This window comes from Xenopus laevis, chromosome 3L, assembly GCF_017654675.1.
Source record: "Xenopus laevis strain J_2021 chromosome 3L, Xenopus_laevis_v10.1, whole genome shotgun sequence".
NCBI classification, from domain to species: domain Eukaryota; kingdom Metazoa; phylum Chordata; class Amphibia; order Anura; family Pipidae; genus Xenopus; species Xenopus laevis.
The window spans coordinates 68,742,410-68,759,130 of record NC_054375.1 but is presented as its reverse complement, the minus strand read 5'-3'; the positions used below and the strand labels follow the sequence as shown (position 1 = coordinate 68,759,130).

The 16,721-nt window shown below is 36.1% G+C and overlaps 1 protein-coding gene across 11 annotated transcripts in view; it reads right to left on the bottom strand.

Annotated features, from left to right (window-relative positions):
- Positions 1-16,721, bottom strand: part of nav3.L (neuron navigator 3 L homeolog) — a 383,175-nt gene that overhangs the window by 99,257 nt on the left and 267,197 nt on the right. For 9 of the 11 annotated variants that reach the window (XM_041586363.1, XM_018252482.2, XM_018252484.2 and 6 more), the window contains 3 exons: positions 15,358-15,532; positions 11,857-11,925; positions 6,723-6,862 (listed from right to left, as the gene is read on the bottom strand). In XM_041586363.1, coding sequence (XP_041442297.1) covers positions 6,723-6,862; positions 11,857-11,925; positions 15,358-15,532 — 384 coding nt within the window. Of the gene's footprint in view, positions 1-6,722; positions 6,863-9,508; positions 9,790-11,856; positions 11,926-15,357; positions 15,533-16,721 lie in introns of those variants that run through there. The other 2 variants (XM_041586365.1, XM_041586366.1) reach the window with 2 other exon arrangements.

The following is a 16,721-nucleotide window of genomic DNA, read 5'->3' as shown; positions in this document are numbered from 1 at the left end:
GCATTCTATATTACCCCACATTATTGCATTATAATTCATTATCTGGAAACCCGTTATCCAGAAAGCTCTGAATTATGGGAAGGCAGTCCCCAATAGGCTCCATTTTATCCACATTTTTTTAAAAGTGATTGCCTTTTTTCTCTGTAATAATAAACGGTACCATGTACTTGATCCCAAAAAAATATATAATTAATCCTTATTGGAAGAAAAACCAGCCTATTCGGTGTATTTAATGTTTACATGATTTTTCTAGTAGGCTTTAGGTATTAAGAAAGAAAATAACTGAAAGATCCATTATATGGAAAACCCCAGCTCCTGAGCATTCTGGATAATAGTTCCCATAGCTGTAATACTATTACACAAGTTGCCAGTTTATTAATACCAAGCTGGAATACATTGTCCAGTCTGTAGCAATCAAATAATTCTCCTACACCTGGTTGACAGTTACTTGTGTTTCAGAGAATGATATGATTATTGGATCTCACCCTGTTTTATACACCTTCACCAGTTCATCCCTCTTGCATTGGACGCATATAAAATGATGACCATATCCCATCACTGTCAACTAAAAAATACTAAAAATAAATTAACCATTAAATAAACCCAATAGGATTGTTTTGTCTCCAATAAGGATTAATTATATCTTAACTGGGATCAAGTACAAGGTACTGTTTTATTACAGAGAAATATCATTTATGTCAGAACTTAGTCCGCTATTCATGGTCTCATGAATAGCTGCATATGTAAGAGATGCTGGGAGCTGGGTGCTGGGAGCTATTAAATCCCTCAAAGCTAAATATATCATCTGCTAATATATGAAGAATGGCTACAGATGGCTCCATCAGTGGTATCACCTCTTGAATTCGTTTTTACACTATGCTACCTTTATCTTTTCCTCCTCATTGCCTTTGATTTCAATATATACTTATTTTACTATGTTTATATTTTTTCCCACTCATCTTTGTATGACTTATTATCTAAACTTGAATTAAAATAGCATTCTAGTGCTTAAAGTATTGTCAAACTCCTAAATGAGAATGTATCATACTATTTCATGGACATTTTTTCTTTAATGTGCCTTGGGAGCTTGTGCTGAAATCCATTATGTGAACACTGTCCCCATCGTGTGGCCACTGTGTTAATATAAAATGTCAGACAAACAGTGCAGTATTTATCTGAATGTTTAACATCCAATTCATCCATAGTAGATGATAAACAGTTTTAATGAATGTGTGTATTAAATGGCTAAATGTGCACCATCACTTAAAAAAAAAAAAACTCTTACAGTTACTATACTGTACAATGTATTAGTTATCCTTTAAATTTGCCAAACAGCATTGCAGATTTTTTTGCAGTAGGAAAAAAACAAGAACATCAATAAAACCTACTTGTAAATATAAGCACTCAATGACAGTTAGTAGCATACCTATGCTGTTGCAGGATAGGGGGAAATGATTAGATACCATTGGGCATTTTTACTCCTACTGTAAACTCCATTATGCTGTAAGCATATTTATTGGTATTGAGCAATATATCCGTTTTTCTCTTTGGCATGGTTGTCCACATACCTTATCAAGGTATGTGTTTTGACTGTGGATGGTAAAGAGTTTTAATGAGGATAGCTGATTCACCATAATATTAATATTTTATATATAATTCATATATATATATATATATATATATATATATATATATATATATATATATATATATATATATACACACATATATATATATATATATATATATATATATACACACACACACACACACACACACATATATAAAATAAAATTAACTTTTTGACCATTTATGCCTGCGAGTGCCAGTACCATGGACAGACTATGTTAAATTTTTTACTGTAGCACCCAGGTTGTTCAATTAACCTCAAGGTGTGTAGCCTGTTTCCACCGCTTTCTATAATATGCACTACACATTATGATCCATGCTTCAAGCAGCACCCTAACATGTTTCCTTTTCTTTTTTGATGATTGTGGATTGCGGATGCATGATTCCGCTGGAGGTTTACACAATCGGAACAGTGTTTCCCTTTTTGAACTTTGGCATCTACAATGTAACATTACATGTAACAGTACATTTGATCATCACTAGCAGGATCTACGATTGTGACCCACAGAATTGGCACAGATCCGCTTATGTATCAGCACCTTCTATACACTGATGCCTCTGCAACCAGGAACTGAATTCACACAGGGCAAGACCCAGCAGGCGGAACAAGGAGCAGTAACCAGCTACTCAGTGACAGATCACAACACCTCTACAAAGAGTGCCGGGAGCCAAATGCACCAAGCGACACTGAAGTAACACAGGCGGCGGATCCGGGAAGCGTTGGACGAACCCAAGGAGCAAGCACCACACAGCAACAGAAAAGCCATTGGCTGCCTACTGCAAGGCTGCACTCCCTTCCCAAAGATCACTGGGGGACACGCGCACCCAGTGATGCTACAGGAATAAAGGTGGCAGACAACGCCAGCCAGCGTAAGAACCCTGGGGGCATATATCGGTAGTCACCACTTCAACAGGTACTTTGAATGCAAACTCCCTCTGCACAAACGGCTCTACCCACTGGGAACCTCACTATAATTAATCAGGCCTAACCCTAATTGTCTGCCAGTCTTCCACTCCACACATACATAACAGACCCTAACATTTGTATCCCTTATTCTTAATTGTCACTGGGGATGGAGGATAAGGCTTCCCAGCTCATGTTTGATGTGGATATTAGTAGAGAATTTACCTTTTCCATACAGGATGCAAACCACATCCTATTCTCTGAGTCACCTTCTGATATAACAGTGAGTAATTATCCCTTAGATATCTACCATAATCTCCTGAATTTAAAGAAAAGAGAGATCGACTTACAGCTACACTGGGTATATCTGTCCAAATATCATAGGCAGAAATGAATCCCACGTGGGTTTAGGGTCACTTATATCCCCACCTTGGGCCGTAATAATCCCGAGTTTTGTAGTAAATGGTGTGGGATTCTAAACCGATGCTCTTTTGATTTAATACGGTTGGTAGTGGAGCAAGTGGAACAGTATCTTGACCGCCTTAAAAAAAAGACACCACATCTGACTGGCTGGGTAAAATCAAATCACTTCTTGACAAACACAAACAAGACTTGACCAGCTTCAAATAATAAGCTCAGGAAGGTATCCGAGGATTATATGAATAAGTGGGTGTATGGTTGGTTAATGGGTCTAAACAACACCTACTGTAGGGGTCCTTTTGTGCGAAGAAAACGTCCCCCCAAAATCTCTACAGACCATTGACAGCTCTGACCAATCCATTGATTCTGACTCAGGAGTAGACCACAAAGGCATCCTTTTTTTAGGAGTGGCTACACACTCCAAAAAGGATCCGGGAAGGAAAAAAGAAGGCAAAGGGCACATCAGACGGGGAGGGGGGAGGAAACCCAAGAGGCCAGGAGACTGTAATCTTTAACCTAAACCAACACGTACTCACCCCCGGGGAAATCCCCTTACTGAATAAAGGACAGTCATATATTCCACAACACAAACCTGATACCTTTGACTTACTAATAGACATACATAGGTTTCAAAGAAAACTGAAACTGGAAGAACATTTCAGGGATACAGCAATTTGGCAGGTTTAGAGTAATACATGATAAATTTCAAAAATCGAATTAAAAAAAAAACTAGACTCGAATTTAATCCCCTAGTAGAATTTCACTTAAAAAAATCTAAAATTGGAATTTTAAATTTGTATTTTCACTTCGACCCTTAATAAATCTGCCCCTTAGTGTTGAAAGTTTTGCATGTACCTATGTCTAGTATCTTTACATACTGTGGCAGAATTTTAGATGTGTTTTTACTCTCTCAAGGTCTTTCATTTCAAGGTCATTGCTTAGCATGGGTATCACAGTTTTGTTCTAAGTAATTGCTCCTGTTTTAAAATAATACCTCCCAACATTTTGGAAATAAAAAGAGGGACAAAAAATTTGCGCAGCAAACTTTTTTGACCATGCCCATTTTTGTGACCACACCCTCTAATTATCATGTTCTTTTTACTAAATTTAGCAGGTTATGAACATATTTCTTTTTTTCCCCAGTTATTACAGTTTTGCTAATGAAGGTGAATTGCCCTCTAACTTCTCCTGTTATCTAAATTGTTACAATTACTTATTTCCTTTTCTCAAAATTGTTACAAAAGTATCTTATCTGAACGTCCTGGCTGTTTTGGGCCCTCTGCCAATAGCCAATTAAGTTAGAAACATTGCTAAAGGGCAAATGACTAACGCTGGCGAAAATTTGCGAGTGTGATGTCATTTCGGTACTACGTCGATTTACTAACGGTCGCTGGTGTAACTTCGCTAGCGAAGGAGATAGACTCTAGTGCTACGTCGCTCCCTAACGCCTGGTGAATTTGCGCTCTGGCGAATGGACGTAACTTTGCAAATTCACTAAGATGCGGATTTCACTGAAAGTTACCGCTTGCGCCAGACTTGACTTCGCCACCTCAGACCAGACGAAGTGCAATAGAGTAGATTATAATAGTTGAAAATTTTCTAAGTCTCGAAAAACGCTAGCGTATTTTCCTTTTTCAGGGTGATTAGCGTAAATTTTTTTTTTGGGGTAACCGGCTTCCCCCCTACATAACATATGGCACATAAACTATACACTGGGCAAAATAACTTTATTTTATTAAGGTTTCCCGGGCTTGTGTAGTGTAATATATTTGCTGCAACCTATACGTCCATTCAATTTTAACTTCCCACTGTATGCAAACTAGCCAACACTAGCGCAACTTTGCTTCATTTGGCGCAGTAACGCTAACGCAACTTTGCCCGCGTTACGCACTCTGGACGCAATTTTATATTATAGTGAATTTGCGTTGTCCTGGCAAATCTACGACTGCCGAAGTGTTGCGCTGTGAGCGAAGCCATCGCTGGCGAATTTTCGGAGGTTAGTGAATTTGCCCCATTGTTTCTTTTTTTAGCTGTTCAGTGCAGAGAAAATCTGGACTTTCCAGTACAAACGCCGGTCTGTGGGTCCAAAAGAGGGACTGTCCCATTGAAAACGGAACAGTTGGGAGGTATGCCTTTTGTTTTAGGGGGGCTGTTTTAAGCTGGTCTTGCGTTCAGCACTGTATTTGTCTGTTGCCTTTAGCAGTTTTTTTTTTATTTTTCCTTGACTATTTACACATACTTTCCCTGTCTGTGAATGCATTGCTCTTTGCATTCTTGGTTTTGGCTTGCAACATCCACTGCAATGTATCTCACTTGCTTTCCTAGACAAACTCCATATCAAGAGTTTTCTCCCTCCCTTAATTACCAAAATATGTTAACAGTGATAGACAGTAAGATTGGGGTGAGATATGAAAACTTTTTGTCTGGGTTATTCTGATAAGACAAAGGCAAATTTTTATTGGTTCCCCACTAAAATTCTTTGCACAATAGACCCTGCAATTTATTCTTCTCAAGATACTGTAAGTCTTGCCACAGACCTTTACAGAAGACATTACTGCTGTTAGTATGCTGCCACATAACAGATCCCAGTCATACAAGTCCAACTTATAGAAGCCCTCTTTTAAACAATAAATGGAATGAATTGGCAAAAAAATCATTATACTAATGTGGTTGCTCCAAAGAAATCAGCCTCTTACCAAGTTAATATCTCCATTGCAGGAAAAAATGGCAGAAGAATTACCATTTGCTAAAAAAAATTAAATTTCCAAGTAGTGATGGGCGAAATCGGTGCCGAATTTACAGAAAAATTTGCAAAATGGTGGAAAATTTTCGAAACGCATTGAAGTCAATGGGCGTCAAAATAATTCTGACGCGCGTTAATTTTGACACAAGTGACAATTTTTATATGCGCAACTATTTTGTCCAAATGCACTAAAGTCAATGGGCGTCAGAATAATTTTGACACAAGAAAATTTTTATGTTTGTTTCACGGCAGATTTTTTGCTGGCAAATTCTCGATGCAGTTTCGCAAAATCTATTCGCTGGTGGTGAATTTCACCGCAAATTCATGCCTGCTGAATTTATTTGCCCATCATTATTTTGTAGCACATACATTTGATTAAATAATGGCAAACAATGGAATGTGTTTTTTCCCAATGGACTTACGTAAACTTGAGTAGTGCAAAAATGCTTTAAAAGACTAGTTAGCATATTAGAATATTAGTAAATTAGTTAGTTATATTAGCTATAGGGATGCACCGAATCCAGGATTTGGTTCGAGATTTGGCCAGGATTCAGCCTTTTTAAGCAGGATTTGGATTCAGCGGAATCCTTCTGCCCGGCCGAACCGAATCCTAATTTGCATATGCAAATTAGGGCGGGAGGGAAGTCGCGTGACTTTTTGTAACAAAACAAGGAAGTAAAACATTTTTCACCTTCCCACCCCTAATTTGCATATGCAAATTAGGATTCGGATTCAGTTCGGTATTCGGCCGAATCCAAAATAGTGGATTCTGTGCATCCCTAGTTAGTATATTTCAAATTGTGCTTCAGAATTCATAGAACAGTGAAAAATTATCTCCAAGACATCAAGTTAATTGTCACACATTTTTTTAGAAAATATTTTAGAAGTTCTATTTTCAGAATCCATGCAATTCCAGCCATAAAGTAGTGTTACTAGAAAGTAGGTTTCATAGGAAGAGTTTGCATGTGATGAGTTAATTCTTCTATATTTCACACAATTTAAATGCAGCATGTAGCTAATTCTTACCTTTTTCATTTCCATTTGCATAATGAGGTGGTTTATTTTTGTCAATGCTGTTAAAGCTCTGACTTCTTCGATTTAAATTAGCTGTTCCCTGACCCTTGGTACTGCTGCCTGCAGCTGGCACCCGGGAAGGACCTGGAAGTCTAGACACACAAGCACAAAACTGCATCAATGCTCAAGCAGAATGGGAGATTTTCATACCAGACAATGCAATAGCAATGCACAGAACAGAACAATATTATAGTGCAGCTATGTGTAGGACCCAAAAAATGCAAACAGTACCCTGATAATAAAAACAAGTCAAATACAGACTTTCATACTAATAATTATTTGTTGAAAAGGCAGCTCTGTTGTCTATGTTGCAGGTCATATATAAAAAATTGAAGCGGCAACTGGTTCACGCAAAATAACCAACCCCAAAACACAAGAAGAGTAACATTGTGGGGCCGATTCACCAAGGGTCGAATATCGAGGGTTAATTAACCCTCGATATTCAACTGGGAATTAAAATCCTTCGACTTCAAATATCGAAGTCAAAGGATTTTAGCGCAAATAGTTAGATCGAACGATCGAAGGAATAATCCTTCGAATCGAACGATTCGAAGGATTTTAATCCAACGATCGAAGGATCGTTCCCCATAGGCTAACATTGACTTCGGTAGCTTTTAGATGGCGAACTAGGGGGTCGAAGTTTTTTCTTAAAGAGACAGTACTTCGACTATCGAATAGTCGAACGATTTTTAGTTCGAATACTTCGATTCGAAGTCTAAGTTGTAGTCGAAGGTCGAAGTAGCCCATTCGATGGTCGAAGTAGCCCAAAAAACACTTCGAAATTCGAAGTTTTTATACTTCGAATCCTTCACTCGAAGTTAGTGAATCGGCCCCTCTGTGTGCAGTGCAGTGAGGAATGCTCTGATTTGTATGTGGGGGAAGCCAAACAACATTAACACCAGCGTATGGTGCAGCACAGAAGAGCCAGCTCCTCTGGTCACGACTCAGCCATGTACCTACATATAAAAGAAAAAGGACACATGTTTGAAAACTGCCAAGTCCAGATTCTAGAGCGGGAGAACAACTAGTTCAGGTGCTTGAAGGCCGACGCACACCACGCCACACATTTTTGTTTTGAAGCTCGGCAGATTAGGGAAATGGGGTGTAGGTTTTTTTTCCCAGTGTCCCGCTGGCCCAGTCCGACCCTGTATTCAATATTATGTTCTAAGCATTTCTGAACTGAGACATTAATATGCGCACTGCAAAATTCTTTGAAAATACTAAGTCTGGGTGGGATAGAATTGCTAGTATGCAATATATATATATATATATATATATATATATATATATATATATAATTTATTTTTTTTTCCAATTCCAATTTTTTTTTTATATATGTGCTGTTCCTTGAAGTTCAGCTGTTGTAAATTTCCCTTTGCATTTGCCCTTTATGAAGCAACGGCAAACATTTTTGCCATCTGACATGTATTTAATGCAGTATTTATTTGTTCTGGCACATTGCTATTTCACTTTTAAACTGCATATTTATCTAACTGTAGCACTTCAATGGTAATCCTCCACATGTAGGTTTACATAAAACGTGTAGCTATCTGCACTGTCAGCATCCTCTGTAGCAGAGTAACATAACACTTTCTAATCTGGCATTTCACCATCTAATTTTTCTGTAAAGTAAAGGGGAAAAATGACACTGTATGTTACATAATCTGTGCCATGGATCAAGCGGTCTCCTGAATATCTGGGAGCAAGCAATATATAAAAATATCATCCCAAACCACAAAAGTTATGTGTGCCTCAACCCTTACCTATACCAGTGCTCAGATAAACCACTAATAAATGAGAAACCATGGAACCAGTGACTTCATGTTCAAAGCGCAAGAAATTATTGATGTAATGCAGATTAAAAAAAAAAGTACTCAATTGTAGAGATTTTGAAAACACTTATAACATAATATAAAAAATAATATTTGCTGTCTATTGATTCTATTTGTTTAATGTGAAAATCAAATAAAATATTTCAAATAAAATATAAAGTGTAAATATAATTACATGTTTTGAACATGCAGTTTCTAATAGTTCTTCAACATACAGTATAATTAACTCATGCATTATTTTATTTATAATATAAATAATATAATATAGTGGTCAAAAAAAATTAAAGCTTCACATTTTGAACTGGCACAGTGCACTTTGTACATGAAGTAAAACCTAAATAAAACAGTAGACAAAGTACCAAACAGGTCATTTCTACCTTATATCGCACTTCCCTTGCCTTTTAGACTGTAAGTTCTTTTGTGCAGTGCTCATCCCCTATTGCCATTCAATAAAGTCTATCTGCTCGAATAATATGTCAGTCATTTAAGTCTAAATTGTTATGTAAATATGTATGACCCTAAAAAGTTAATTCCTTTTTTTTTTTTTTTTTTTTTTTTACATATTTCCTTCTTTGAATGCTGTGGTGCTAACAACAAAGATATATCAAGTTTGGATAATTCCCTAGTCGGATTTGACAGTTTTGACCAAAAAAAAAAAGTTAAAAAAAATTAGAATTTTCAATTTCACCCTTAATAAATCTGCCCCTTAATGTTGTAACTGGATCTTTGAAACAATTACAGATGTATCAACAACTTACTTCCTATATTTCAGATTAGGATAGACTCCTAAGAGATGAAATAATTTAAACTACCTGTACCAAGAAAAAGAAGTCTCACCAAACAGAAATTAGCAATAAACTGCACAAAGTAGTTAATATTCAGTGTAATAGTTTTCTTAATACTTACTTTCTAATTTAAAGGAACCTCATAACTGCATGAAATTGTATTAATTTGAACGTCTGTTCATCTAGTCTGTTCCAGAGATGAAAAAAAAGGTTCACCTGTTTTCTAAAAAAAAAAAAATCTGCAACTCATTCCCTGCATATTTTGTAGACTCCTCTATTTAATGATTCACCTTGTGTTTACTTGAGTCTGTTTCAATCAGTTGAACAAACATACAGGGTAATGTCATGGTTAGTATTAAGTTCACATTTTTATTTAAAAATTAGTATGAAATAAAGAATCTCATTCCAAAAACCATCTTAAATAATAGGGCAACCTGATAACTTGTCTGTTGTAACTTGTCTGTAGTTTTTCAACCATATAACCTGTGTTAGAAGCAATATAAATCCAAAATTGAGCAAAAATTCTGCCTTTGATCTTAGTATGCTAAGGTTAAAATACACACCTGCTACCTGCTTTTGTTAAGCAAAAGGCAAAAGTTTTCCATTTTACATCACTATATTGTCAATACTTAAGAAATGTCCTAAATCAGCATGGCATGAACTTTGATAGGCAATGTCCATCGATATGGAAGACAGCAGGTATAGTGTGGTATATGTGCCTGCAAAATATGCTGAAGGGTCTCATTAGCTTTTTAGAGTTTTTTTAGAGTTTTTTTTTGGTCTTACCCTTATGTATCATGTTACAGAAAATTTTGGTTTTCTATAAACGCATGAATAAGTTTGGCTAGGGTAATGATTTACATATAACCCTACGCATGTGCAGCAAAGGCATTATTCTTCTTTGCTTTGTAAATAGATACAAATTGACAAGTGGATGTAAGATCTTATGGTAACACATAACAATTAATGAAAAAAAGACAATATTATGAAAATGTTAAATATTTTAGGTGTACTAATGGCAAAATATAGTAACACAAATTACATGTGCCATTTCTGTTTTATTTAGGGGCTTATTTATCAAAGGTTGAAGTTCGATTTTATGTAATTTTTTTTACTTTAATACATTTGAATGTACTCAACTAGAATGGTAGGATGCTTATGAAATATTTGATCGAACAGTCCCAATCCAAAAATCTGAATCGAATTCGAAGCGAGTTTTCCTCCAAAAAAAACTTGAATGTCAGGAAGACAGTTAACATATTCAAATGGTTCAACGGACCTCTGCCATTGACTTGTAAATGAACTCGCCGGGGTTTTAGGTGGTGAATATTCTAATTAGAACTGTTTCCATGGTCGAAGTGTGATAAATCTCAAATTCTAATTTACATTCACTTCGAATTTCGAAGTGTTTTTTGGCTACTTAGACCTTCGACTACGACTCGAAGGATTCGAACTAAAAATCATTCGACTATTCGACCATTCGATAGTCGAAGTACTGTCTCTTTAAGAAAAAACTTTGACCCCCTAGTTTGCCACCTAAAAGCTACCGAACCCAATGTTAACCTATGGGGAAGGTCCCCATAGGCTTGGCTAAGTTTTTTTGGTCGAAGGATAATCCTTTGATCGTTGGATTGAAATCCTTCGAATCGTTCGATTTGAAGGATTTAATCGTTTGATCTTACGATCACAGTATTTGCGCAAAATCCTTCGACTTCGATATTCGAAGTCGAAGGATTTTCATTCCCAGTTGAATATCGAGGGTTAATTAATCCTCGATATTTGACCATTGATGAATTTGCCCCTATGTGTTTTATTCATTTGTAATACAGGTTTGGGACCTGTTATCCAGAATTCTGGATAACGGAACTTTCCGTAATTTGGGTCTTCATGCCTTAAGTCTACTAGAAATTCATTTAAACGTTAAATAAACCCAATCGACTGTTTCTGCTTCCATTAAGGATTAATTATATATTAGTTGGGATCAAGTACAAGCTACTGTTTTATTATTACAGAGAAAAAGGAAATATTTTTATTTAAAATAAAATTCTTTGGATAAAATGGAGTCTATGGGAAACAGCCATTCCTAATTCTGAGCTTTCTGGATATCGGGTTTCTGGATAAGAGATCCTATACCTGTACTACAAAGTTGAGTTTTTAGACTTATCCACTACACTTTTTGTGTTTACTAAACATTAAAAACAAAGCACACCAACTTCCCTCACAGGACATTACAGATGGCAATAAGAACAAATACAACAAATGGAATCAGGAAGACATAGGCAGGCCAATATACATCACACCAAGTTTTTATTTATTTTTTATACCAATTGAAATTGAAAATAATTAAACGTAATTTTTTTTTCAAGAGTTGAACTATTATATTGTGTTCTACCTCTACAAAACATGACACCAGCATACACTTTGTTGTGTTGTGTATAACTAGCACACAATATCTTTGATTTAACTGACCTAGTAGTCTTTTTTTGATTGCTTGCAATTCCACTGTGATTAGACTGAGTTGCATATCTGGCTGTCAGACTGTGTGAGAAGAAACAGAAAAATTAAATGGAAGAATGGATTGCAACATGCATATAAACAGAGATTACGACACAAAGCAGCACGGTGTAGACATGCAGTGAAAAAGTGAAACAATGAATTTAGCATATTTGATGTGCAACAAGATACAGTGAAGACATATGGAACAAACCATGTACATTCCATTCCATAGCAACTATATTCTGTATAAGCCCTGTGAGTGTGATCCTTAAAGAACATTTGGATTTGGTTATTACGTGGACTGCACCCAACACCATTGGGAACATTTTCATGAGTGCTTATAGGTGTGTGTGTATATATATATATATATATATATATATATATATATATATATATATATATATATATATATATATATATATATATATATATATATATATATATATATACTTCAATCTATTTTAGCTGTATTATTATGCCAGACAAAATTTTTGGATTGAAATTATGGTAAATAAAGGAAGAGAGGCTGCAGACATACACATTACACAAGTACCCCTTTCCCCTTTCTTAAATATCATTATTTTTTCCTTTACTTACTAGCCATGGTACATGATAGCAAAACACAAAATAAAAAATACCCTATATTTACCTACAAATGAAAACCATTGGAAGCATGGATATTATGAGTAAAAGGACAAGCTTACCGCTTTCCATGATGGGTCCGGGTGCTCATGCCCCTGACCTTCAGCAAAGGGGAGCAACACACAGTAACTTTGAATAGCGGGTAGGCACCACTCCGGAACACCAAAATTAAATCAGTCAGTAGAATCCAGGAGTCCAAATTATTTGTTGAAGTAGCACAAAAACAAAATCTTTATTTACATTATGTATAAAGGATAAAAGCCTGGCGCATTTCGTGTCCCCCAAGGACACTTAATAATAGGCAGTCTTTTTTTTTTTTAGTCTTTTTGTACTACTTTAACAAATAATTTGGACTCCTGGATTCTACTGACTGATTTACTTTTGGTGTTCCGGAGTGGTGCCTGCCTGCTATTCAAAGTTTCTCTATATTTACCTATATACGCAAGTTTGTTTCAAAATTACTCACATACTATTAATTTTAACATAGTGTGTTGTACAGTATTTCCAATAGTAGAAAGGTTCTTTAGTGCTTTCATTTGAAGTACAGTGTTGCTTTTCTTTTGTAACCGAAGGTTAAACACAACAATGCATTCATAACAACCATATCAGCATTCACAGCAAGTATCTAATTTGTACCATTTCAATTTAATACCAGGAACAGATATACAAAACATACAGTTGAAATAGATTACACAGTTACTAAAGAAAGATTTACCTTGTAACAAGAAGGAAACATTTTTACTACAATTTCATTATTTTTCATTTAACAAAATCAGTTACAATTAAATATAGGGAAGTGCAAAATGTAAATTATTAAAGATGATTGTTGTCCTATAAGACACTAGTCTTCACAGATATGACCAGCTACATTAGATGTAATTCTCCTCAACATCATATATGAAACCATCAACATTTATTTACTATGGTTCTGCTCCAATGATTAAGGCCAATGTATATGTCATAGACACCCGTGTTTATATACTATAGGTCTCTTGACATCCTGCAAATAGTTGTCAAATGTATGATGTTACATTTCATAGTTCAAATGTAGCACAAGGGAATTTTACAAAATATGATTTATTGACCTATACAATATTATTTAATTATCTTTCAAAGCCAAACTTTGAAGCATGAGGCATCAATGGGCTTAAGAGAGGATGTGGCTAAGTAAATTGATAGGGGGGAGTAATCAGCAGATTCACATGCTTTAATATTTTCTGTTTTAAGTACTTGGATAATGAAATATGTCTTTATTTAATTGGCATGGAAGCTGATTTGTGAGGGTGGATGTCTTTGACAAGAGTTGTACAAAGTGGCATTTGAATTGGCCTAAACTGGTGAAGTGGTAAACTGAATTGTAGGGGTGATTGGAGCCCTGTGCTATTTGCACTGACCCATTTTTTCTAGCTTTTCTAATGTTCAGTTGAAGGGTTTAATCCTATTCAGTTTAAGGATTTGATCCTAAAAGAGCAGTGCTTGTGTTTCTCGAGTGATTATATTCAAAGAGCCTTACTTTGTGATGGTAAGACAAGATAAAGCTTTGAGTTTTTATCTAGGGAGTCTTGCTTTCTTCATTTTGTCTCTATTTTCCTAGGAAGCAGACTGTTTTCATCCTTTACCACTGAGTGTGTCTCATTCTGGGGCATAGACAACCTACCTCCAGGCATGCAGTTTACAAAGGAGAAACTTGCTTTCTTAAAAACTGGAAACAGTTGCATGCATTTGGGGACAGAATCCCAAAATAACCTTGGCATAAACAGAGTGTCAGAGAATGTGCAGGGTAATGTCATAAAAGGCATAAAGTTTGTCCTGTTCTAGCAACCATAAGCAAAAGAACCTGCTGATTGGTTGCTGAATTTTTTTTTTAAAGAGACAGTACTTCGACTATCGAATGGTCGAATAGTCAAGCGATTTTTAGTTCGAAACGTTCGATCCGAAGTCCAGTCGAAGTAGCCAATTCAATGGTCGAAAGTAGCCAAAAAAAATACTTCGAAATTCAAAGTATTTTTCATTCTAATCCTTCACTCGTGCTAAGTAAATGTGCCCCTAATTGTTTAATACATTTTAGTTCTGATGTAAATAAAACTATTTTACATATCATCTCAATTCATTTTAGAATGTTTTTACATTTGCTTGAGTAATTATTGATTTAGTAATAGCATAGGTATAGGCGCAGCCTTTGGAGCACCTAATGTTTAAATTTTTCATAGCCAAATTCTTTAAAGAGGCGCATCGAACTGTGGGAAGTATTCCTGTCACTTTACATCCCATCTCTTCCTGGGCAGATGTGTGCAACCAGAACCACCCCTCTTTACCAATGGTAATGAGTGCCATCTTGGAGCAGAAGCCCCGATCCTTCATCAATGCATGAAAAGTCTTTCCTCTACAATCAACAAATTGTTTTTTGGAAAAACAGGTTGGGTTTTATTGCGCTGTTGACTTACACATTATTTCATATTGTTTCTTTGTTGAACAATTCTAAAGACCAGCTTCGGGTTTAGGTTATCATACAAGGGAAGAATGGGTGTCCACTTCCCCGCAGTCAACCAGGAGATGTTGTGTACATGAAGATTGTATAACGTATATAATCTGTATGGTTACAGTGAGGAAATTGAATGCATGCCTACAGTGTGTTAAAATAAAAGCTCACATACTTGGTGTCTTATGCTCATAACTCAAATCTACAAACACATGTATGATGCAAAGGGAAACTGAAGCAGGCTTTTAATTTGTGTGCAAAATGTGAATTCAAAATATTGTTTTAAATGAGAATCATTTGCAGTTTTGCACAAATATCAACAGCAAACACTGCAGAAGGAATATGGGCCTTACCTGGACTGCATATCTAGTGTTTTGGGTTGGCTGGTTTCAGAAGAGGAATGAGTCACATGCTGCTGAAGTTCTACTAGTGACTGATAATACTGTTGCTGCTGATGCTGCTGCTGTTTGAATCGTGACAGACTGAAAAACAGTCCTAAAATGGCTTTCAAATTTCCATTCCTTATTTCTGAAAGTGAAGAGAAGACCATAACGTAAGTAAGCAGCTGATTACAGTTCTACAATGGAAGGGATTTAGTTGCTCAATATTTAGTTGCAGAACACAAGTACAAAATATGAAGTAAAGCTGAAGCAATATAATACTAAATATCTCTCCATTTCCTCTCTCCATACAGAATTAGTTTGCAGAGAGGTCAGGGGTAAGAACTTGACTGGCTTGCACAGAGCCCTGACCTCAACTCAAATAAACCTGTGGGATGATTTGATATTGTGATGCCAGCCAGGCCTGATCCTTATTATCACTGTCCAACCTCTAACATATGAATGGAAGCAAATCCCACCAGCAATGGTCCAACAGTGGAAAACCTTCTTAGAAGAGCAAAAGGTAAACAGGTAGAATTTATTGGTCACCCTAATTAAAAGCAAACATCTCACTGCTTACTATGTATTACACCTGTAACACACATCTCACTGCTTACTATGTATTAAAACACCTGTAACACAGGTTTTTAAAGAGTTATGTACTATAAGTTTGCTACAGTTCTTATCACCTATAGCACCTAGTGATGGGCTTATCTGTGCAGTTTTGCTTTGCCGGAAAATTCACAAATTTCGAGAAACGGCGGAAAATTAGCGAACCACATTGAAGACAGTCAAAAATTATTTTGACATGAGCGTCAGTTTTTATGTGTGCGACAATTTTGACATGCTGGACTTTTCCCCGGTGAATTGTTGCCGCAGTTTTGTTTTTTAATTAATTAATTTGCTTGCGGCGAAACTCCCATCACTAATAGCAAGCAACCAGCATGTAGAATTTACTGGTCACCTACTGCAAAAGCAAACATCTTATTGGTTACTATGGGTTACACATCTGGAAAAAAGTAGTGACTTATTTCATATGTGGGTTAGTCTCTTATCTGTGGCACGTAAGATCAAATTTGAACACTATATTCTAGCAATAAAGATATTGGCTGCCAGAAAAACGATTTCAGTAATAACTAGTGTTGGGCAAATTTATTCGCCAGGCATGAATTCACAGTGAATTTTTGATGGCCGTACAATTCCGACGCTGGCAACAATTAATACATGCCTATTGACTTGTCGGAATTGTTGATGACGTCAGAATTGTCGCCAGCATCAAAATTCACGCTTGCCATTTCACGAATTTCGCTGAAAATTAATTTTCTGACGAAACAGGA